Genomic DNA, 22,363 nt, shown 5'->3' with positions numbered 1-22,363 from the left:
CTGCGGGCAGACCTGACTGCGGCGGCCCTGGCATCTTGAGAAAGCTTGGCCATAGGTTACATTTGAAGACAAATAATAAAAAAGCACCAGCTGGTCAAAGGAAGATGAGGAGTAGGTGGCTGGTTGGTTTCTTTATGTTTCTAGGGTTGGGATTAAAATAATGAAGGCTGCATAGTAAAGTTTTTTGAAGAAGTTCTTGGAATCCGAGCTAGTGCAGAGAACCCATTGCCTCGGCCAGAGGTTCTGAGCTGCCTGAGTGCTGAGTGTCAGACCGAGCTGCACTGTCCACGGGGAGCCGACCCCTCGGCGGTTGCCAGAGTGTGGGCCTTGCTGCTCTGCTCTTCCCTGGAAAAGCACAGGCGGTGCCCGTTCCCCGAGACCACCAGACTGCTGGCCAGCTGCCCCTGCGGAAACATGACCCAGGGCAGCAACTTTCTAGTGTCCCCCTCAATGGAATGATCAGCATTCTTCTGCTCCAGGGGTTCCTGGGTCAGTACCAACTCCCAGCCCAACTGGGAGGAGGAGGAGGCGGAGCCCCACGACAGGCTGCCTCCTCCACTCCGGTGGCTTCAGAGGCGGCCGCTGTGGCTCTCTGGCCACCATTGCTGCACAGGCTTGTGGCCGCTGGCCTACCCCTCTCTCGTGTGTGCACGCGCACCCACTGTGTGCCCAGCACTGTTCCCAGCAATGTGGAGAAGAGACCAGGAGCCCTGGCCGGTTGGCTCAGCGGTGAGAGCATCGGCCCGCCGACCACAGAGCCTCGGGTTCGATTGCAGTCAGGGGCATGTGCCTTGGTTGTGGTTCGGTCCCTGGCCCTGGTCAGGGTCATGCGGGAGACAACCAATCGATGTGTCTCTCTCACATTGATGTTTCTCTCCCTCCCTCCCTCCCGCCCACTCTATCTGAAGATAAAATGGGAAAATATCCTCTGGTGAGGATTTAAAAAAAAAAAAGCAGCAGCAGCTCTGGCTTCACGGTAAAGTCGCTTCCATCCAACTCTCACCAAACTTGTCGGGCCGTGGCTGGGTTCAGAACACGAGCCCCCTCCCTGAGGAGGGTTGGTGGCTGGAACGCAAGTGGGTCACTGGCTGGCTCTGGGAGCCTCCTCCCAGGGTCTCCGTCTTCCCCTCTACCACCTACCATCCAGCCGCAGGGCTCGACACCGACCCTGTTGACCCCTGTGCGTGTGACCGCTATGCAGAAGCGTTCGTTCTCAGGGCACTCGTTAATTCCAGTGTCCCCTGCCCTTTTGGGAGTGTCTTTTCCTTCTCCGCGTCATCTTTTGGTAGTAAAGGTTGTGTAAAACATCCGGCCTGAATGAACGGGTAGTCTTGAAAAAGCAAACAAATCACAGAGCAGGCCCCCTGGGGCAGCAGCACCCCCAGACCTGCTCAGCCTTCGCCCTGAAGGAGGCCCTTCACGCACTGCGTGTGGGGGCCCCCGGGGTGGGTGCTGAGGACAGACGTATCCCAGTCCCTCTCTGGTCATTTTCAGGGGTTGGGTGGAGGATTCAGGCTATCTTTCAGACTCCACTTAGAGAAAGTGCTCCCCCACGGAAAACCTCTGCTCTGATGAGTTTATTAATGCAATATTTTAGAACTCTATTAGTTCCAATTCTAAGATTTTGACGTTTGATTTTATTTCTTGAGCTGCTAGGTTGATTAGCTCTAGCTCTTTAAAAAAAAAAAAAGTTCTTTAGCCCTGGCCGGTTTGGCTCAGCGGTTAGAGCTTCGGCCCACCGACTGGAGAGTCCCGGGTTCGGTTCTCGCTAAGGGCTCACACCTCAGTTGCAGTTTGTCTCTGGCCCCAGTTGGGGTCGTGTGGGTCGATGTTCCTCTCTCTCTCACTTCCTCCTTCTCTCCCTCCCGCTCTATCTGAAGATAAATGAAAAACAAAAAGTGTCCTCGGGTGAGGATGAACAAAAAGTTCTTTAAGCAAGTAAGGTGTGGGTGGGGTGAGCCCAGCGAGGGAGCATGCACCGGCTCCTTTGGAAGACACCAGTGTCCAGTGTGATGTGTCCCGGCAGCCGTGAGTCGGGCTTCCCGCAGAGCGCCCCCAGCCGGACTTGGCATCTGAGTTTCTCAGCTTTGGGTTTGGGTGTTTCACATCGACCTGGCGCCCAGTAATTCTGCATGAGGGTGGGAGAGGGGGAGACAGCCTGAATGAGCACCTGCTGTGCGCACCGTGCCGGGCCCTTTTCATGTTCACCTCAGTGTCAGCAGCCAAGGAGTGTTCCGTTCTCGCTCATTGCGAAGGGAGCCGAGGCCGAGAGCAGCGGCTTCTCGGTTCTCAGCCAGGTGACTGGACCGGGGTTTCACTCTGTGCTGGTCCCTTTCCAAAGCCGCGTGTTCTTCTCCGTACCACTGGGCTCCTCGACCTGAAAGAGGTCAGCTTTTGCCCTGGCCAGTGCGGCTCAGTTGGTTGAGCATCACCCTCTACACCAAAGGGTGTGGGCTCGATTTCCGATCGGAGCGCAAACCCAGGTTGCGGGTTCGATCCCCAGTCAGGGTGCGCATGGGAGACAAGTGATAGATGTGTCTCTCTCACATCGCTGTTTCTCTCTCTCTCGCCGTCTCCCTTCCTCTCTCTCTGAAATCAGTTTTTTAAAAACGAGATCAGCTTTGGGGGAAGACAGATAATATAATGATTTCTTTTTAATTGTGTGATATGTAATCACTTTCTAGAATTCAATCTGAAAATATCTAGTATATTAAGTCAGCTTGTTATCATTGGAATTTGTACTTAATAGCCACGATATCAAGTTTACCAGAAATTGTGTATTTTGGCCCATGTGAAATATCTTCGGATTGGCATTAAAAGTGGCAGTTTAGCAGGGAACTTGACCATGGCTGAGGGGTTCCTGCCGGCACTCTGACTCAGCATGTTGGACTTAGAACTCGCACGGAGCTTGCTTGCGTTTGTAAAATACCTCATCTCTGTGATGGTGGTGAAGGTCGCAAAGCCACTTTACAAGTTGTCTACTGCTTTTTTTACAAAAAGCAAAGCAACTCCAGAATGCATGCAGAAATTAGGCCTTTTGGAAATCCAACTCTGTCGCTGTGATCTCACTGTGACAGTGTCCGCTTGGTGTGGATTCTGCAGGAAGCTAGTCAGCTCTGCCCCTCCCCCAGCCCCATGCCCAGGTAGTCTCGCCCCAAAGCAGTTAGTTGACAAGGAAAAGAAAAAAACTCTGGAGTAGTTTTGTTCTTAGATTTTAAATCCCAACAGGCATATCTGTTGGCATTAAGCCTACCCACTGTCACAGTTGCAATGTCATGGGGTCCCCCAAACATGTGTTAGGTGATAGAAGGCCTTGACCCCTATAAACAAGTCAGGTGTGAATCCCACAGATGGGAAAGCCCAGCCCAGGAAATGTCTTCCCCCACCGCAGGATGTCAGATTCCTAAAAACTTAACAGCGACAGTAATAGAATTTCTAACGATACCATGAATCAACATCTTTCCCACATTTTCATTTGCAACAATCCAGTGTGGGATTTTATGTGTTGTTGCACAACGACTTCAGAACTCTAGGGAGAGGTAGGGAGAATGTTGTTAACAAGGAAGCAAAGGGAAAGGGGAGTATTTCAGTTTGAAGCCGTTTCCCCAGTAAGAAAACTAAGTTGGACGTTAGGCCCCAGCCCGCCTTGGGCTTCGGCCCCCTGGGCCAGGTTAGGGCCCTTCTCTTGTACCCATGGCCCCTCCACAGAGCTGCGTCGTGGTCATGGCATCAGGGGTAGCATCTCACTCATCAGGTACCGGGCTGTTTGAGATAAGACTTACTCCTCACCACAGCCCCATCATCATCCCAGTTTGTAAATGGGGAAACTGGGATTCAGCCCCTGGCAGCCTGCTCCGGGCCTCTCCCAGCCGTTCCTGCCTGTCCCCGAGATCTCCTCCCTTGGGCTCCGGTAAGGTCCCTGGGCGCGTGCTCCATCCCTGTCTCCCTAGCGCTGGCCGTCCAGTAGGCCGGGGCGGGTAGTGGGAGAGACAGGCACACGCATTCTCAGGGCTGAGCGGGTTCATTTTTCTGCCTGTCTTGGTTTGGAACCTCAGTTAGTAGTTTCATTTAGGAACCCACCTCTACGGCCATAACGTCCCTTTCTGCCCAGCCTGGTTTTGCATATATTCAAAAATCCAAATTGTCATAGCAGGTGTTTGATACAAGTTTCTTGGTTCAAGACAACACAGTCAGAGCTCAGTAGTTATTGTTAAACCTACGTGTTAAATACTGTCTCTGGATGGGTTCTAGAAAGTGGATTGCTGTTTGTCATGGAACAATGGGGAAGAATTTCTGATGGAGACTGAGCCAAACTAGAGAGGTTTTCACCCTCTGGTAGAGTCTTCCCTGATCACCGTCTGCGGAGAAGGGTGCCCCCGCACGGTGCCTTCAGGAGGGGCCGGGAGGCGGGAGGGCTGCGGTCAGAGATCGGATGGGCTCGAGGCAGCAGGCTTCTGAGCCTCCAGGCACTGTCCTGCCTGTGGGAGTTCAAGCCACCTTGCTCCAGTCCAGAGCACCGTGGAGGCAGACCATCGAATTCCTTGTGAGAGCTGACAGATGCTTGCTTGAAACAGTCGGTCAGGAACCTTGGCATCGTGGCTGTTAGCCATTGGCACTATTTAAAGAGAGTCTGGGTTGACCTTCTGGTCTCATCCTCCTTGCTTGTGCCCAGTTGAGCACAGTGTGTATCAGTGAGATATTTGATTAAAACACAAGTCTTGGACACACACATAAAGTAAATGCGAGCACAGGCCATCACCTGGTCAGGGTCAGAGCCCAGGGCCTCTAGGAAGATGGCGGTCATCAGTTGGGTAAACATTCTATTACTCTAGGAAGTCTCGGTTTCACACACACACACACACACACTTTCTCCTGGTGTACGGATTGTGTTTGAACCCCACGTGGTTGATAGACATTGGCCATGACGGATTTCTCAGCCGACTAATATCTTAAGCCATACAGGGGTATGTGTATGTGTGTACAACATCTGTCTTCAAGTAATAGAACTATGACATAGTTACTCATCGTATAGACGAAGCACAAATAATAGCTGGCCAACCGCTGACCCTCGGGCTGAAAGGAGGGCCAACCAAGTGGAACTGGTTACCTCTTCCCTGTCCCCGGGGTTGCACCGTTGCTCGAAGAGAAGGACAGGACTGTTCTCGTGGCTCTGGTCCTGCCGGGGCCTCCGGCCTTCGCGGGCTCTGGATCTCGCGTGGGTGTCTGCAGTGCATCACCCTGGAGCAGCAGCCCTCCCCGGGGAGAGGCGTCCGCCGCACAGCCGACTCCCTGACGTTCTCGCGGAGTTCAAAGCTCAAGCTGGTTCGGTGCTGACATTTTGGATTAGCTGGTTGACTGGAAGGCCTGCTTCTCTCTATACACTGTGAAATTTATAAACCGCAGCAGCTGAGGCCTTAAAATGGCCGAGCAGCCCCCAGCTGGCAGCAATTAAATACACCACAGACCTTTGGCTAAACAAAGGTTTGTGGAGTTGGAGTTGCTACATGTGCACTCGACAGGCCCATGCTGTAAAGTGTTACTTAGCAAGGGACGCTGTCAGCGGAGCAGGGGGTGGGTGGGGCTCCCCACCTCCTGCTGGACGATCCGCTGTCTGTGCGGTGCAGCCCCAGACCTGCCCCAGAAGCCCTGTCCGCAGTGCAGGTGGGCCCGAGGAAGGGCGTGGGGCAGGGGAGGCCGGAGGTGGTCCCGGATGGTCCGTCTGGTGGGCTGAGTAGCCTGGCAGTCGATCTTTCTGCTCTGGCGCCCATGGGCAGGCGCCACAGCCTCCGCGTCTTTACTGGACACCATTACCCTCAGGCTGAGAAGAGGGTGGGAATGAGAAGACAAGACCCCGTTTTATACCCACTCACATAGCAACAGCTGAGTCCAGACCAGTGCTGTGTGATACACAACTTACAGGTACTTGACTTGAAACTCTAAAAATTCAGTTCCCATTCACACGGGCCACGGGTTGTGTGTGACACTGGACTGTGCTCTTAGGAATGCCAGCGGGGGAGAGAGACAGATTGCTAGGCTTGCCCAAATGCATTGTGGGTGGAGTGTGCATTTGTTCAGCCACTTTGAAAACAATTTGACTTGTATTGGGTGAACATTCATCCCCTGTGGTTCAACAAATCCCTCTTAGACATACATGTACCCTTGCCCGTGTTCACCAGGAGGCAGGTCCGGGGATGCCCCTGCAGCGTTGGCGACAGCAAAGCCTGGCCATAAGCTACATGCCACCCACAGAGGGTGGGTGAGCGGTGGAGTGTCCACACGGGAATAGTGCTACGCAGGCGCAAGTGAATTCTGCAGCCGCACACAGAACAGTGACCGACTCTTAGCAGTTTGGCTTCAAGGGGGAAGACGTGAGTCCCGGAACACAAAAAGGCAGCAACGCCCTTTTCCAAAGCCCAGAACAACAAAAACCAGAGAATAAGACAAGACTCTCGGCCAGAGCGTACTGGGAAGTGGGTAGGGCTGCGTGGCGAGGAAAGCCGAGGGGTGGCAGGCACAGGGCTCCCAACAGTGACCGTTCAGACGAGAGGCTTGGGGTGGGCGAGAGGGGCCACGGACACCGTGATGTCAGCGGTGGCGCCTTCGTGCCGGGGTGCCGGCCTCACGGGTGTTCATTACATCATGTAAAACGAATAAAGAAAAGCCCCATGATGATAGGGGGTTTAAACTGAGGATAATAATGAATCCAGTTTAAACGAAAAAGAAGAGTGTCCGTTCCCTCTGGGTGCTGACAGGTGCCCAGGAACGTGCCCGCACGTGGCCTGGGAGCAGCCGCGCACGAGGGCTCGCTGTGCCCTCGAGTCAAAGTGCGAGCCAGTCGGGGTTTGTGACCCACAGTCCTGCTGTTTTCTTTCCTTTTTTAAAAAAAATTTTTTTCTTTATTGATTTTAGAGAGAGAGGAAGGAGAGGGAGAGAGAGATGGAAACATCGATGAGAGAGAACATTGGTTGGCCGCTTCCTGCGTGCCCCCCTGGGGATCGGGCCCACAACCTGGGCATGTGCCCTGACGGGAATCAAGCCGGCGACCTCTTGGTGCAGGGTCGACGCTCCACCACTGAGCCACACCGGCTGGGCTCTCCTGCTGCTTTCAAAGGGACTAAACTTATTCACACTCAGCGATTTTAATCCCCCCTCTCCCCAACCTCCCAACTTTAACCTCAGAAGTTAAAATTTTAGTTGAATTTCAGAGAAGAAGGAATCGTTTTTCAGGTACCAACAGTAATTATAGGGGAGATTGTGGGAAGAATTCCTTGAATCCAGCTTTCTGCTTCTAGTAAGAGTGTCTCTGAATCACCCCTTCTAGAAATAGCCCCGATGTCTGTGAGACCGTGGAGAAGACTGTGTTTCCTCTCGTGGCCGAGGTGGGCTCCCTCTCTTTTCTTCTGTGACGCGGGAACAACGCCTCTCAGGCCAGCCCCCCCCCCGTCGGCAGTGTCTGCAGTGTCTAGCCTCCCTTGAGGTGTGGTCGGTCACAAAGTGAGGACTGGGAGCCGGGACGGTGGTTGCAGCTGGAGAACAGAGAAGGCAGGGTGTCCCTCCGGGAGCTGCTCTGCCATCACGGCAGACGGCAGCGCCTTGGCAGTGGGCTGTGGCTGGGAGCTGGATTCTGGGGGAGGCCCTGAGGGAGGTCAGTGAGGCAAGAAGTCACTGAGCACAGCAGAAAGCCACCTGATGACGTGGTCCTCCGGGCACGTCTTTATTCCAGTACATCACAGCTGGTACAAGATGTGGTTCCCAAGGGCTCGGGTCCAGAAACCGTGCCCTTCCTTGGCCTCTCTGGCTTCCTGGGGTCCCACCAGAGGAGGTTAGGACTCAGAAGTTCCCTCCTTGGCGGCCTGTTCTTCCCACTGTGATGAAAAGACGGCTTCTTCTGAGGCAGACGCATGTGTCGGCGGGACGTGGCGACCTGCCCTGGGGCCCTCGTCCGCTTCGGCCATGCACTGGACAGGCACACCTGCTCTTTCCGTAGGGAAGTCGGGCTCTAGCTGGTCTGCATTCCGCCTCGACTCTGTCGGCTTTCAAAGCCCGGACCCTCCCGCCTTCCAGCCTCAGCCAGTGTGCAGACCGCCTTCCTTCTCTCAGCTCCGGGGCCCCTGACCTCGTCCTACCCCCACGGGCGCGGTGGTTCCTCTGCTCAGCTGACATGCGCTGCTGCTCCACCGTGCACCGGGCGCTGCTCTAGGTCCCGGGGTCTCATGGCGCCGGCGTCCCGATGGGGAGCAGGCAGCGCACACGTGTCCCGTCTAGGGGAGAGGTGAAGCGGACGTGCTGTGAGCGCGTGGCTGCCCTGAGCTCCCGTGTATTCTGAAAGGGTCGTTCCCAGTGCTGGGGACAGAGAAGGGATACATTGCGAGGTTACTGTGATGACCTATTACAGACCCAAAGGGGACCGTTTATCAGCGATGGCGGAGGCGGGGCAGTCGTCGATCAGAGATATATGTGGAAGTTCGCAGACCTCCCCCTGGACTGGGAAGATGTGGAAAAACAGTGAGAAACAGCCCCCGCCACCCTCCTCTTGGAGGGCCTCTGAGCTTCGGCCACAACAGCTCAAACCTCTCCCAGGAGCTTCCTGGGGGACAGAATGGTAGGGCCGCCTTGGGGGGCGACGCCCGACTAGCCTGCCGGGGCAGTGTTTGTGCAGACGGAGGCTGTTTCCCTAGGCGGGGGTCAAGGACGGGCTCTGCTGCCTGGGCGGCCGCCACGCTCCCTCCCTGGGTTTCCTCACCCGCCCGGGTTGGCTGTGTCCTGCCCGATGGGCCAGCAGCAGCCTCTGCACGGCCTCCTTCCCTGCGCTCGTGGGGTCTGACCAGCCGCCTGGAGGCCTGAGTCTTGAGGAGGAAGGAGTTGAGACTGTGCCTGGGAGGCAGCATGTGATCTAAATACAAACATTTTACCCGTTCCTCTTGTTTACACTCTCTGTACACCGCTTGGAGAGCACTCTTAGTTGTTCTTAGGGCACACTTATTAGTGAGCTTTGAAAGAGTGGTCGCCGGCTTTCCGGCACACGGCAAGCGTCACCAGGTGTGGGGCTGCGGAGTGTGGGCCGGGCCCAGGAGGGCTTTGCGGTTGTCCCAGTTTTGCAGCTAACCCATGGTGTGTCCTGTGCAACCTGCTGACTCTCTGCCCCTGTCACCACCCCACTGGGCCCCCAGGGCACTTGTCGCCCTTGCAAGTAAGTCTCCACCCTGCTGTTACCCCTGGTTCTGAGGCGCCCGCTCGGTGTGTGAGCCTCTTGTAGATGTGTCTAGAGAGGGATGTTTGCTTCATTGGAATCCAGGAACAAATAATGAAAAGTACAGCAAGTACAAGGCCACGGACAGACCCGGCACATCTTATCAGTCATCTGAAATATGTGCAGCTTTTCCAAAACAAATACGGACTCCTGTTTCTAGGAAAACACCAAAAAGCACTTATCAGTTATCCTGTATGTGGTTTGTGGACAAGGACAACGTCAGTCGACTCTGCAAGCCAGAGCAAAGCAGACTCCTGTGGGCAGCTGGCCGCCGAGTGGCTCCTCACGGGACCCCTGTGCCCTCACCCCGCTCCCAGGCAGCTGAGCTGATCTGGGAAGAAAGCCAGCGCTGGGTGTGTGCTTTAAAATGCCCAACGTTGCCCGCCAGTGTGGCTCAGTGGTCGAGCATCGACCCCTGCACCAAGAGGTCGCAGGTTTGATTCCCAGTCAGGGCACATGCCCAGGTTGTGGGCCAAATCCCCAGTGGGGGGCGTGCAGGAGGCGGCCTATCAGTGTTCTCACTCATCGATGTTTCTATCTCTCTCTCCCTCTCTCTCTAAAATCAATAAAGAAAAAAATTTTTTTTTTAATAAATAAAATGCCCAAGGTCCCTCACTCTTCTTCCCGATCCCCAGCAAGTCTCGAGATGCCTCTCCAGACAGCGGGGTGTGACCAGGTGGGGGTCTAGTCGAGATGGCCATAGCGGGCGCAGCTGCCGCTGGCGAGAGCTCGCGTTCTGTGGGGCGCAGCTTGATGGGCATTGTTTTATTTGGTCTTCACAGCAGTCCTACGAGGCAGGTGTAAGCCTCCCATTTTACAGAGAAAACCAGACCGAGGGTTAAAGGAGGTACTGACTCGTCCATGGTCACATAAGTCGGAAAATGTCAACGGCAAGGTTCTAATTCAAAACCAGTGTCTTGAACCCCAATCTTCCTGTGCATTCGCAGCTAATGCTGTGGTTTAATTCTGGTCACTAAATTTTTTTTTCCTATTTATCATTCAATAGAGTGGGGAGGAAAGAGGGAGAGAGAGAGAGAGAAACATCGACATGAGAGAGACACATCAACTGGTTGCCTGCCGCACAACCCTGACCAGAGCCAGGGATGAACCGCAACCAAGGTACGTGCCCTTGACCAGAATTGAACCCACGACTCGTTGGTCTGCAGGCTGATGCTCTAACCGCTGAGCCAAACCAGCAAGGGCTCGGCCACTAAATTTAGAGTATGTCTTGTAATAAGTAGTGCTTTTGTCTTGGAGGAGGCTGGGACTCCGTTTCAATCTAACGCCTCCCCTCTGCTTCTTGTCCATTTCCCACCTAGGACTCAGGCACAGAGGGTGCGGAAGCCACGCTGCTGCACGGGGCCCCAGGGCCTGCTTCCCCGCTACTCTGAGAGCCAGGCGGAGGGGCAGGAGCAGCTCTTCAAACTCACGGACAACATCCAGGACGAATTGTGAGTGGGAAGCCGGCCGCGCGGGTTCACCGAGTTGTCTTTTCCTTTCTGAGTCTGAGACGTTCCTATCTGACTCTCAGACCTGGGAACTGGCCATAGATCCCTTGGCCCAAATGTTTCATAGGCTCAGATAGCACTTCTACTTAAAGCTGCAGCTCTCAAACTGAGTTTGAGAGCGGGACCCTAGTGCTTTACTTCTAGAATCTAGTTTCTTTCTAGATGAAAGAGAGAAGATAATGAAATGTTCTCAATTTTAAGTGTTTTTTTTTTTTTTTTTGCCCTGTAAAATTTTCCTAAACTTTGGAGTCCTAGTGTTCGCTGCTGAAAGCTTGCGAAACGGAACAGAACCAGTGACACCAGGAGCTGTCAGCTTTGGGGTGCGGTGTCCTCACGGTCGCTGTGCGCTGGTTGGATGTAGAGCCTTGTATTCTTGGGATGCTGCAGCATTTTAAAGTTACGAAATTATCCCGAGTTTCTGTGATAGAATTCAGTGTCTCACTGTTTTAGGATATTCTGCAGAGACTGTTTCATTAAAACGTTCTCTCACCTAAATAGGGTCAGAACCACCAGCCCAGAGAAAACAATTAGTTATACGTGACGAGTAGCACAATGCTCATTTAAATTTCTTCTTTTATTATTTTTTACCCTTACCCGAGGATATGTTTATTGATATTAGAGAGGGAGGGAGAGAGAAAAGAAGAGAGAGACAGACAGACTTTGATTATCTCCCATATGTGCCCCAACTGGGGATCAAACCCACAGCCTAGGTTTGTGCCTAGACTGGGAATTAAACTGCAACCTTTATGGTGTATGGGATGACGCTCCAACTAGCTGAGCCACCCAGCAGGACTAATTTAATTTCTTTCGATGCTTATGTATCACCTTTAAGGTAAGTCAAGCTAGGGAGGTTTCCGAGGACCGGGGCTGTTTTCTGGCTGGTGGAGGTTAACCCTCATGGTAGCTTCATGTCACTGGAGAGATGATGTTCGACTGACCTCATCTCGTATTTTTGTGGCAGTGTTTGAATGAGGACATAAAAATCAGATCCGCCCTGGCCGGTTTGGCTCAGCGGTTAGAGCGTCGGCCTGCGGTCCTGAGAGACCCGGGTTCGGTTCCCGCTAAGGGCGCGTACCTCGGTTGCAGTTTGTCCCCGGCCCTGGTCAGTCGTGCGGGTGGCAGCCACTCGATGTGTTCCTTTCGCATCGATGTTTCTCTCCTTCTGTTCCTCTCTCTCCCTCCCACTCTACCTGAACAAAAAATGGAAAAATGTCCTCTGGTGAGGATTGAAAAAAAAAAAAAAAATCAGATCTGGATTCATCTGTTGCCTGCTGGATAGGAAGGTGTCTCCCTGGGTGTGTTCTGTGTGGCCCAGCCCCGCAGTGTTGTTGGGAGAGATCCTGATGGTAGAGCGCATGCGTGTCTCAGTCAGCTCAGGCTGCCAGCACAAAGCACCCTGCACGGAGTGGCTCAAACACCAAGATGGATTACGGTTTTAGAGGTCAAGGTGATGCCCAGTTTAGTTACTGGTGAAGGCTCTCTTCCTGGCTTGCCGATGGCCACTTTCTCACTGTGTCCTCACATGGCACAGAAAAGGCTAAGAGCTCTGTCTGGTGTCTCTCAAAAGGACACTAATCCTGTAGGATCGGGGCCTCACCCTTATGACCTCATTGAACCTTACTTTGTTATACTCCAAATAGTCACATTGGGGTGAGGGCTTCAACATTAGAATTGAGGTGGGCACAGTTCAGGCCACAGCAAGTGTCACTAATACATTCTGTTCTTTTAGTCAAGCCTTAGCTCTGGAAACCAGTCCAGTGCCCAGAATCTCAATGAGGTCTCACTCCAGGGATGGTTGTATGTTCCTGAGGATTTGATGCCACGGCTGTCCTTTATGCACTTTGCTGGTGGGCCTTCTGGCCTTTGGATAGGGGCCCAGAAATCATCCCTGAGGTCCAGCAGGGCATGGGCAGAGTCCACTAGAATGGCAACCCCACAAGGGCTGGGCGCTGTGACTGTTCCATTCACGGAAGAGCCCCCAGCACCTAGAACAGTGCCTGGCATGTAATGGGCACGCAGGAAACGTTTGTGGCATGTGTAGCTGGAAAGCTGAGCTTCAGCATTATATTACTATATGTTCACTTTCCCATCTTTGTAGGGGGAAACTGGTCAGACATTGAGATTATAAATTAGCCCTGGCCGGTTTGGCTCAGGGGTTGGAGCGTCGGCCTGCGGTCCAGAGAGACCCGGGTTCAGTTCCCGCTAAGGGCATGTACCTCGGTTGCAGTTTGTCCCCGGCCCTGGTCGGTCGTGAGGGTGGCAGCCACTCGATGTGTCCCTTTCACATCGATGTTTCTCTCTCTCTCTCTGTTCCTCTCTCTCCCTCCCACTCTATCTGAACAAAAAATGGAAAAATGTCCTCGGGTGAGGATAAAAAAAAAAAAAAAAAAAAAGGAGAGATTATAAATTACTGTACATTGTGCTTTTAATTTCTACTTCTGGTCCGTGGGAAATTCATTTTCAGTAGAATGACATGAACCAAAAACCCAGGGAGAAAGTGTGTGCAGCTGATGTCGGGGAGCTCCTGGTGAGACACTCACGCGGAGCACGGACGGAATCAGCGAGTCGGGAAAACACATTTCCTGAAGCTGTGACGTTCGCGTGAGCTGGGAGAGCAGACTGGAACGAATGAATCGGCTGCAGATGAAAACCACGTGCCTGCACCCACGTGCGGGTGAATCTCGCCGTGCGCGTGGAGGGCGCGTGTGCGTGGCTGTCCGCGTGCACGAGGAGGCAGTGTTTCCCTGGTGTGCCCTCAGTCTCAGCTGCGTCCTCCGGCGACGCGAGCATTGGAATCGTCACTTTGCAAGAAAGGGGTTTTCAGGGAAAGCACTCGAGTCCCGCATGAGGCCGCTGACTTTTATCCTACAACTGTAATTAAGAACATGCTCACAGACCTAATTATTTGCATATTTTCCTTCAGAGTTAACCCCTTAAAAGGGTCTTTAATACCTTGCTCTACTGTTCTAACTAAATGTTTCCACATTTTTTCCAGTTAGACTCACTGTTTCACTTCTGGAAAATATTGTGTAATTACTTCCTGATGCAGCGCAAACCCCACAGAGTCCCAGCGCCATGGTTGCTCCGACTCTGTGCTCCCAGATCCAGTTTCATTTCGTTTTTTCTTTTTATTCAATTAATTAGTATTAGAAAGATAGTTACTGACATATGGCTGAAGAGCTGGGCAGCTGAAAAGGCTTTAGGTTCAAATGAACCAACCATTTCCCTGGTATGTTGCAAGATTACCATCTTCCCCTGCGTCTCACGTTGGTTTGGAAATGGGATTCTTCTGGCTTAAGCCGATGTTCAAGTAGAATTTGTCCTATCTGATTAAGGTTTCTTTATAACTAGTATCTATCTGCAGCCAGGAACCTCATTTTTATTTTAAAACAAGAAAGAAAGAAAAAGGTATCTGCTTTATGTCGTCACAAGGCTGCGCACCGCCATGGCACACGCTGGCGTGGCTCTCACCTTTCGAACGGAGCTGCCCGAGCCGCCCCGGCACTAGGACGCTGCCCGGCTGCCGGTTTTCTGGAGTTGGACAGTTGGACTGGATTTTCAAAATGTGGTTTTAGAAAATATTTATGAGAGTTTCTTAATACAGAAAAACATAAAACAGGAATAGCCTATAAATCCACCAACCAGAGTCGGTCGTTTCTCTTTTTGATGAAATAAACTCCTGCGTGGTTAGCAGATTCACGGAGCACAGAGGACAGAGAGTCCAGAGTGAGCTGCTCCTTGCTGAACCCCGTGTGAACGTAGTGTCCATGGCACGTTGTATCTTAACCCCGTGTGAACGTAGCGTTTATGGTATTTTGTATCTTGTCTGTCCTTCTTAAGAAGTTGCAGATAGAGAAATCAAAACTATTTGAGCACAGGTTGTAGTGTTGATTCTAATAGCATGTAATTAAAAATACTAACCTTACAGTAATAGATATGGTCTCAAAGCAAAACAAGATAGTCCTTTTGAGGAGCAGGACAGAACTCAGGGGCTTCCTTTTTAAACCAGGAAATAATCTATCGGTAGATAAACACTAACACTTTGGGAATTGGACATTCTCTGATGTGTCCAATCAAAATTCTCATTTGGGGATTCTCCAGCTATCCCGATCAAGGTGAATGGCTTTCTGACTCCTGAGTGCGTCAAATCAGGGTTTCTGAGAAGTCTTCCCACTGATTGAACCCTGCTGTGTGCCAGGACAAGTAGGACATGCGCTCTCTCCTTGACAAGTGTGCAGTCCGGCAGGGACAGACTGCATTGCGAACTGTCTGTAACATATGACTGCTGTTAAAATAGAAGTCTGAGCCATGTGTTACGGGACCACAAGAGGAAGTGATTAATCTGTGCCTGGAAAGCCGGGGAAGGTTGTGGACGGTGGGCCTGGTCCCGCAGGGTGAGGAGACCTGTCCCCAGGAGAGGGCAGAGGGGCAGGTGGCCGTGTGGCTTGGAGAAGGCAGCACACCTGCCCGGTCCGTCCGGGCTGCTTTGATGACGCCGTTGGTGCTGCTGGGAGTGCCCCGCGTGGCCGGGTCGCGGCACTGTCAGTGGCAGAGGACAGTCCGCGCCTGTGCTCTCAGAGAAGGGCGTAGCCGTCCTTTCTGTCTGAGGGAGCTTTCTGACATTGACCCCAAGGTCACAGTGGCCTCTTTCTCTCCTTAAAGGAGAGTTAAAAGTAAAACCTTTCGCCAACATCTGAAAACCCTATTTTTCACAGGATCAATCACAGCATCTACACCACATAGAATGTGCCGCCCGGGTGGCCTCTCTGGGTCTCGTGTTGGAGGGACGGCGCTGGTCCCCACTCTGCCCCTCTGGCTGCTCTTCTCCTTCCCTCGACCCCTCACAGGCAGAGAGTAGCAGGGTGCACCCAGGACCACCCGGTCAGCCCCCAGGCTTTCCGCCCGCCAGCCTCCGTGGGCAGGAGCAGCCCTGCGTGAGGCGTGGAAGTGCGGGGCGAGGAGTGGAAGGCCCGGGGTCGGGGCTCACAGGCGCCAGAGCCTGGCTGCTCTGCTGGCGGGACCCTGAGCCTCTCCAGCCTCCTGCGGTGGGCGGCCCGGAGGGAGGGCGCGCTGGCAGGGGAGCCCCGCGGGTCGGTCTCCGTGACAAGAGGGAACCCTAATCTTGAGCTCAGCTTCAACTATTCTTTGATGTGGTTTCAAGCTTTTGTAATAAAAAAAAAAATTGTGTGTGTCGGTGCGCGTGCGCGCGAGGCTGCGGAACCGGCGGGAAGGGGGACAGTAGGGGGATGGATGGAGGCACAGTGGTTCGCAGGGTCTGTCCGGAGCTCTTGCTCAGACCCTGGGGGGACTCCAGTGCTCCGGCTGTGGCCTCGCCGCTTCCTTTCTCCTCCCCTTGCCCGTACCCTCGGCTCTGGTCCGCTTTGGGTCTGAAAGACATTAGAACATGTCGTGTAAACATCAGGAGAATGCTAAGGTGTGCAGTAGCTTTGGGGTGCCTGGGGCCCCTGGACTCCCAGAGTCCCTCCGTATTCTGTATGGCCTTGAATTCTTTGGACTTCACTAACGCTGTGGCCAAAGCTGGCTGGTAGTATCATCTGTCAGATGGAGAAACTGAGCCACGAAGAAGGCAGCTGGCCTGGCCGGATCCGCAGCCGGGCAGGGTTTCCGTCTGCCCGCCTCCTGCCCACACTGTGGGACGTGCCCTCAGCACAGCCTCCCAGCTCAGGGCCGCCCTCCCCCGCAGGGGCCCCGCCTGGCCCAGGGCTTGCGCCATCTGTGGCATCTAGAAAAGGAGTCTATTTTAAAGCCTATGAAAGTCCCAGTGGAAAGTGCACTAATAATGCCAGCCACTCCAGCCCGGTGTGCGGGCAGCTGCCCGGATGGAAGAAAGGCCTGGGCCCTTCTCAAGGCTGTGCGCAGATGCCAGACACAGGGAGCGAAATGTGTGAGAGTGGGGGCGAGGGTGAGGGACAGAGGGACGGACATTGTTAATGCTCATTCCTGCTCTCACCCCACCTGCACTGGCCAGCTCGGGGGTCTCCTCTGAGCGCCCAGTCCAGGCTCGGCAGCCACCTGCTGGCCCACCGGTGCTCAGAAGCCACAGGCCGTTTTTCAGGCTGTACCTGGTCTCCCAGCAAGTTCTGGCTGGCCTGGGTGCTCCGCTCTGGCAGGAAGCTGTCTCCTGCTCTCTGCCTTGTCCCCTCGCTGCCCCACCAGCCATAGCAGGTTCCGTGCTCACCCACGAGGTGGCCGAGCTGCCTCTGCCACACTGCAGGACCGGGGTCGAGAGGCCTGAGCACCCATGCTGCTGGGTATCTCCAGTTCGGGCTGTGCGACTTTTCAAGGCTACATCCCTGGCGCTGGCCGGCAGTTAGAACAGAGCACTGAGCTCCAGCGTTTGTCCTGTGAGGTCGCAGTTCAGGTGGAGACTGGACGCAGGCAGAGGTGACCGGGGAGACGGAGAGGCTGTTGGGTCCACATAGTCGGGGTGAGATCCTGCCAGGGCACATACGAGGACAAGCGCATGTCTGGGGAGGTTTTGATGGTGAGCAGTTAAGCGTTCAGCATGGGGTGGGCTGGAGCGCTCCTTGGGAAGAGGTCGGCCGAGAGACACGGTGTGTCCTGCATGCAGGGTGGGCTGGGGCTCTCTGAGCCGGGGACCAGTGCCTGGCACATGCTCAGGACTGAAAGGACATTGCAACAAAGCCGTCCTGGGCCCCTGGGCCTCCAGCAGCTCAGCGGGAGCCTGGGCTCTGAGCAACACTTTCAGATTTCTCAGAACATCAAGGCCCGGGGACTGCAGCTCGACAGCCAGCCGCGGTCAGCTCTTAGTGTGCTCGCTGTCCCCCGGCACCGCGCCCCATTGTGGAGGCTGTCAGGGCTGTGGCGGGGGCAGCCAGGCCCACCAAAGGTCACTGCTGTCCTTTCAGGAGCTGAGCTGAGAGGTCTGCAGTACATGAATCTCCCCTTAACTCTGTGTGCTCTGGGAGGAAGAGGAATGAGAGTGTTTCTGAGTGGCCCTCAAGCCCCTAGAAGCAGGGGCTGAGAGCTAGGAAAATCAAGGAGACAGCTATTCTAGCAGAAGCACCTTCAACCGATTGGAGTTTTCTGAAAACGGTGGAGGTCTCACAGGTGCCCTGTCCCGGGAGGTGCTGGGCGAGGCTGGGGGCTCCTCAGCACTGCCAGGCAGGAAGTGGATGGTGTGCGTCTCACGTCTTCCCCTCTGGCGGCCTGTCGTGGGCATCTCCTGGCCCGCCCTGCGGGCGCTGCTGCCACCTCCCTGTGTCCCGGAGAGCTTCTCGGCTGCTCAGTCCACGTTTCCTCCTCTGTTTTGTCCAACAAAGCATTGTTACGGTTTCTCTAACCTTAAACGACCCAGAAAGTCTCCCTGGAAACCCCACGCAGCAGTTGCAGGATGAAGTGGTTTCTCTTGTTGATCGGCAGCGCCCTGTGAGAGGCCGGGAGGCCGGCCACACTCTCGTCCCTCATTTATAAACGAGGAATCGGAGGCGCAAAGCGATCGAACCACCTGCCCGAGGGGTGGGGCGGGAGGGGCCCGGGCCCGGGGCCAGGCCCTCGGACCCGGGGAGAGCTCTGTGCGCTCTCACGTGCCCTCTTGCCCCGCAGCTTCATCGCCGTGGAGAACATCGACAGCTACTGCGTGCTCATCTCCTCCAAGGCCGTGTACTTCCTGAAGAGTGGGGACTACGTGGACCGGGAGGCCATTTTCCTGGAAGTCAAGTACGACGACCTCTACCACTGCCTCGTCTCCAGAGACCAGGGGAAGGTGTACGTGCAGGTGACCAGGAAGGCGGTGAGCACGAGCAGCGGCGTGTCCATCCCCGGCCCTTCCCAGCAGAAGCCCATGGTGAGTGCCCTCCGGGACCCCGTGTTCGGAGGTGAGAGACAGGCCCCAGGACAGGCCCCAGAGACAGTGCCCTGCCCACACTTCTCAGCGGGACTCCTTGTGGGTCAGGCTGCGCTGTTGTTAACCCCCAGGGGTGCTGTCTTCGCACAGAGGAGCTCAGTGTGTGTGGGGGCTGCCCCCGCTCTGCCCCCAGTGACCCGGGCACCGCCTGGGCACCTGTGCTCAGGGTCAGCGCATGCCGAGGTGGGGAGGGCAGAGCGTCTGCTCCAGTCGGGTGAGGACCGGCTGGCATGACACAGGGGTTGGTCCCTGAATGTGACTCTCAGGCGCATCGACTCCAGGAAGGTGTTAGAGCACAGGGCCCCTGGTGTCTCCTGGGTCACAGCTGGAAGCCACCTTCCTCTCGGCAGAGAAGCAGCATCTAGCGGAGGGTCACGCAGGGTCAGTGCTCGACAGATATCTGTAGGCGAAATTTACGCTTTGCCTCCAAATGGTAGCAGGTATGGTTACGGCAGGACTTTTAAACAAGAATGTGGCTGTTAACAGCCAGCATGCATTGGGGGCTTACTGTGCCAGGCTGGGCGCTGAGTGTGTCTCACGATCATTTGATGCTGGGGTGGCACTGTCCCCACTCGGCTGGCGAGGAGGCTTGGTGCCGGCAGGCGGCTTGCTCATGGCTGTGTGGCCGCCAGAGGAGCCGGGGTTCAGAGCCAGGTGCTGTGTGACCCCAGACCGCCTGGCTGTCTCCACTCGGAGGGGCTGTGGGCTCGGCAGGACCACTCTGAGGAAGCACCGTCCTGGCCATGTTCCGACTTGGTGTCTCCAGGCTGGCCCCACTCCTCTCTGCCCTGGTGTGCCAGGGCTTCCCAGCCGCGCGAGAGCGCGTGTCACCCAGACGGCTCGCTGGTCTCCGGGCCTTTCTTCAGGTCCGCAATAGCAGCGACCTTATCAGCCTCTTTCCCTCGACCTCTGCCCTGCTCGGGGATGCACTGGGGTTGGTGGGGCTCGTGCGGGCTCCCCGGGCCATCCGCTGAGTCAGGGCTGGCAGATTCTGGTAGATTCGCAGAGTTAACACCCAGACTGTGAGTCGTTTCCTGGAGTTCCTCTTCGCGGTGGGGAGCCTGGCCCGGCTGCGCGGTTCCCCTTCAAGGCCAGGGAGCAGCTCAGCATTCTGGGTAAGGAAGGCCTCGGGGCGTCTGTGTGCAGACTTAGGACTGAGTCCCGAAGGCAGAAGAAGCGGCCCGGTGTCTGTGCGCTTTGCCTGCACGGCGGACCTCACCCCTCACAGGGGAAACTGTCCTCAGGGACGGGTCCCCAACCTCAGGGGATTACGGGTTTGCTGCCGTCACCTGGGGAGTTTGTTAGACACACATCCAGGAACTCCGGCCCCGGACCTTGAATCATCATGAGCTGGGAGTAGGGCCTTGGGGACTGTTTCTTTAAAGTGCACGTCCTGGACTTGGCCGCCGGGCCCTCTGACTGTCCCCTGCTCAGTTGCTCACTCTGCTTTGTCCTCCAGGTCCACGTGAAGTCGGAGGTCCTTGCTGTCAAGTTGTCGCAAGAAATAAACTATGCAAAGAGCCTGTACTATGAACAGCAGCTGATGCTGAGACTCAGTGAGAGTCAGGAGCAGCTGGAGCTGGACTCCTGAGCCCCAGCGGCTGGACGGGCTCAGAGTCACCCCACCGATCAGGAGCCTGAATTGGAGACCAAGCCAGAGTGCGGCCTGGGGGACTCTGCAAAGGGACGAGGGGCAGTACGTGCTAATGGGGGGTGTGAATAGGAGCCAACTGGATTAATTTGTGGGCCAGGGTTACTGTAGATTATGGGGAAGTAATTTTTAAAGGGATTGGTTGAATAACGTAAAGAAGAAAGTGTCCTGAGATGAATTTAATTTTGGATTGCCCTGTATTTTGTTAACATGTATATATGTACAACTCTGTGTTTGTAAATATATAGGCGTGTTTCCAAGCAGGGCCTGTGACGTGTAAAGCTTGTAATGTAAAGTAATACAAAATTATGTTGGATCTTCTATTGCACAAATTCTACACATCTGATTCAGGGTGCTCTGTATGGAAGGCACAGAAGCTGACGTCAGGGAATCCCAGCCAAGTGGCCTGGAGCGCTGGGGGCTCGGGGAGCTGCGCGGGAGGCTCGGGGAGCTGCACGGGGGGCTCGGGGAGCTGCGCCGGGGCTCAGAGCTGTGCCGGGGGCTCGGGGAGCTGCACGGGGGGCTCGGGGAGCTGCGCCGGGGCTCAGAGCTGTGCCGGGGCTCAGAGCTGCGCCGGGGCTCGGGGAGCTGCGCCGGGGCTCAGAGCTGCGCCGGGGGCTCGGGGAGCTGCACCGGGGCTCAGAGCTGCGCCGGGGGCTCGGGGAGCTGCGCCGGGGCTCAGAGCTGCGCCGGGGCTCAGAGCTGCGCCGGGGCTCGGGGAGCTGCGCCGGGGCTCAGAGCTGCGCCGGGGGCTCGGGGAGCTGCGCCGGGGCTCAGAGCTGTGCTGGGGCCGGGGCTCAGAGCTGCGCCGGGGGCTCGGGGAGCTGCGCCGGGGCTCAGAGCTGCGCCGGGGGCTCGGGGAGCTGCGCCGGGGCTCAGAGCTGTGCTGGGGCCGGGGCTCAGAGCTGCGCCGGGGGCTCGGGGAGCTGCGCCGGGGCTCAGAGCTGCGCCTGGGGCTCAGGGAGCTGCGCTGGGGCTCGGGGAGCTGCGCTGGGGCTCAGAGCTGCGCTGGGGCCGGGGCTCAGAGCTGCGCTGGGGCCGCGGGTCTCGGCCAGGCACCGGCCAGGGGCAGAACTGGAGCCTTGAAGAGGCGGGGGAGTGACTCGGAAACCCAGCTTTTACTTCTTCCCCCCCTTAAAGGTAGTTGTTAGATCTGCCCTCTCGGCCTGGCTGCCCTTGGGCACCCCAGCGCCATTGTCCTGGTCATGGGGCTCAGTCGGGAGCCTGGAGGCTCTGTGATTTGCAGGGGAAATTTCTGGAGAAACCTGTATTTTAACAAATCAGAAATCCACCAATTGATCTGAATCCACAGGGAGCGTGTCCTCCTTCCCGGACAGCCGTGGGGGGAGGCTCGGACTGTTCTCTCTCACAAGGGCCATCCTGACGACCCCGGACGAGAGGGTCTGGAAAAGGAGAGGAACATGAGCACTCAAAGGCTGCTCTGGTCACTTTTCATGGCACCAGGACTCAGCCAGAACATCCCTGTGCGTGGTGTTCTGTTCCAGCAGTCACGGGGCTGGTGTGAGTGCCTCCCCTTCCTGTTTTTTCCCTTTTCTGTGAGGAAGAGACCAGTGGGGGTGGGGGAGGGGCTCGCTGTAGAACGAAGGACTCGCCTTGTGACTTTTACATTTGTATTTTTATAAAGCTAATCAGTTGCGAGCACCGTGTCACATGTAGCCGGGATCTGAGATGGCCCCGTGGATCAGTGGATGTGTGGCCGGCTTCCTGCGCGCTACTCACGACCCACATCCTTCCAAGTCACAGTGAAGCTGGTCTTTCTCGCCCCTCTCCCCGCCCTCCCGTGTGTGGGGGTGTGTGTATGTTGGGGCTGTTTTCAAAGAAGCAGGGGGGGCTTCAGCATACGTGTTCAGGTTTCAGTAAGTAGTGTTTTCTTTCTTTTTTTTTTTTTTTTTATCCTCACCCAAGGATATTTTTCCATTTTTTTGTACAGTTAGAGTGGGAGGGAGAGAGAGAGAGAAACATCGACGTGAAGGGACACATCGAGTGGCTGCCACCCGCACGACCAGCCAGGGCTGGGGACAAACTGCAACCGAAGTACGTGCCCT

General features: G+C 55.4%; 1 protein-coding gene across 3 annotated transcripts in view; it reads left to right on the top strand.

The window, feature by feature from the left end:
* Nucleotides 1–20,680, top strand: part of VPS13D (vacuolar protein sorting 13 homolog D) — a 238,863-nt gene extending 218,183 nt beyond the window's left edge. For all 3 annotated transcript variants that reach the window (XM_036256564.1, XM_036256565.1, XM_036256563.1), the window contains 3 exons: nucleotides 10,570–10,701; nucleotides 18,346–18,586; nucleotides 20,106–20,680. In XM_036256564.1, the coding sequence (XP_036112457.1) occupies nucleotides 10,570–10,701; nucleotides 18,346–18,586; nucleotides 20,106–20,237 (505 nt within the window). In that variant the 3' untranslated portion in view covers nucleotides 20,238–20,680. The remainder of the gene's footprint in view (nucleotides 1–10,569; nucleotides 10,702–18,345; nucleotides 18,587–20,105) is intronic.
* The last annotated feature ends 1,683 nt before the right edge of the window (nucleotides 20,681–22,363 follow it).

Source organism: Molossus molossus, unplaced genomic scaffold, assembly GCF_014108415.1.
Source record: "Molossus molossus isolate mMolMol1 unplaced genomic scaffold, mMolMol1.p scaffold_m16_p_12, whole genome shotgun sequence".
NCBI lineage: Eukaryota > Metazoa > Chordata > Mammalia > Chiroptera > Molossidae > Molossus > Molossus molossus.
Note: the sequence above shows the minus strand (reverse complement) of the source record. Positions and strands in the feature narration are given on the sequence as shown.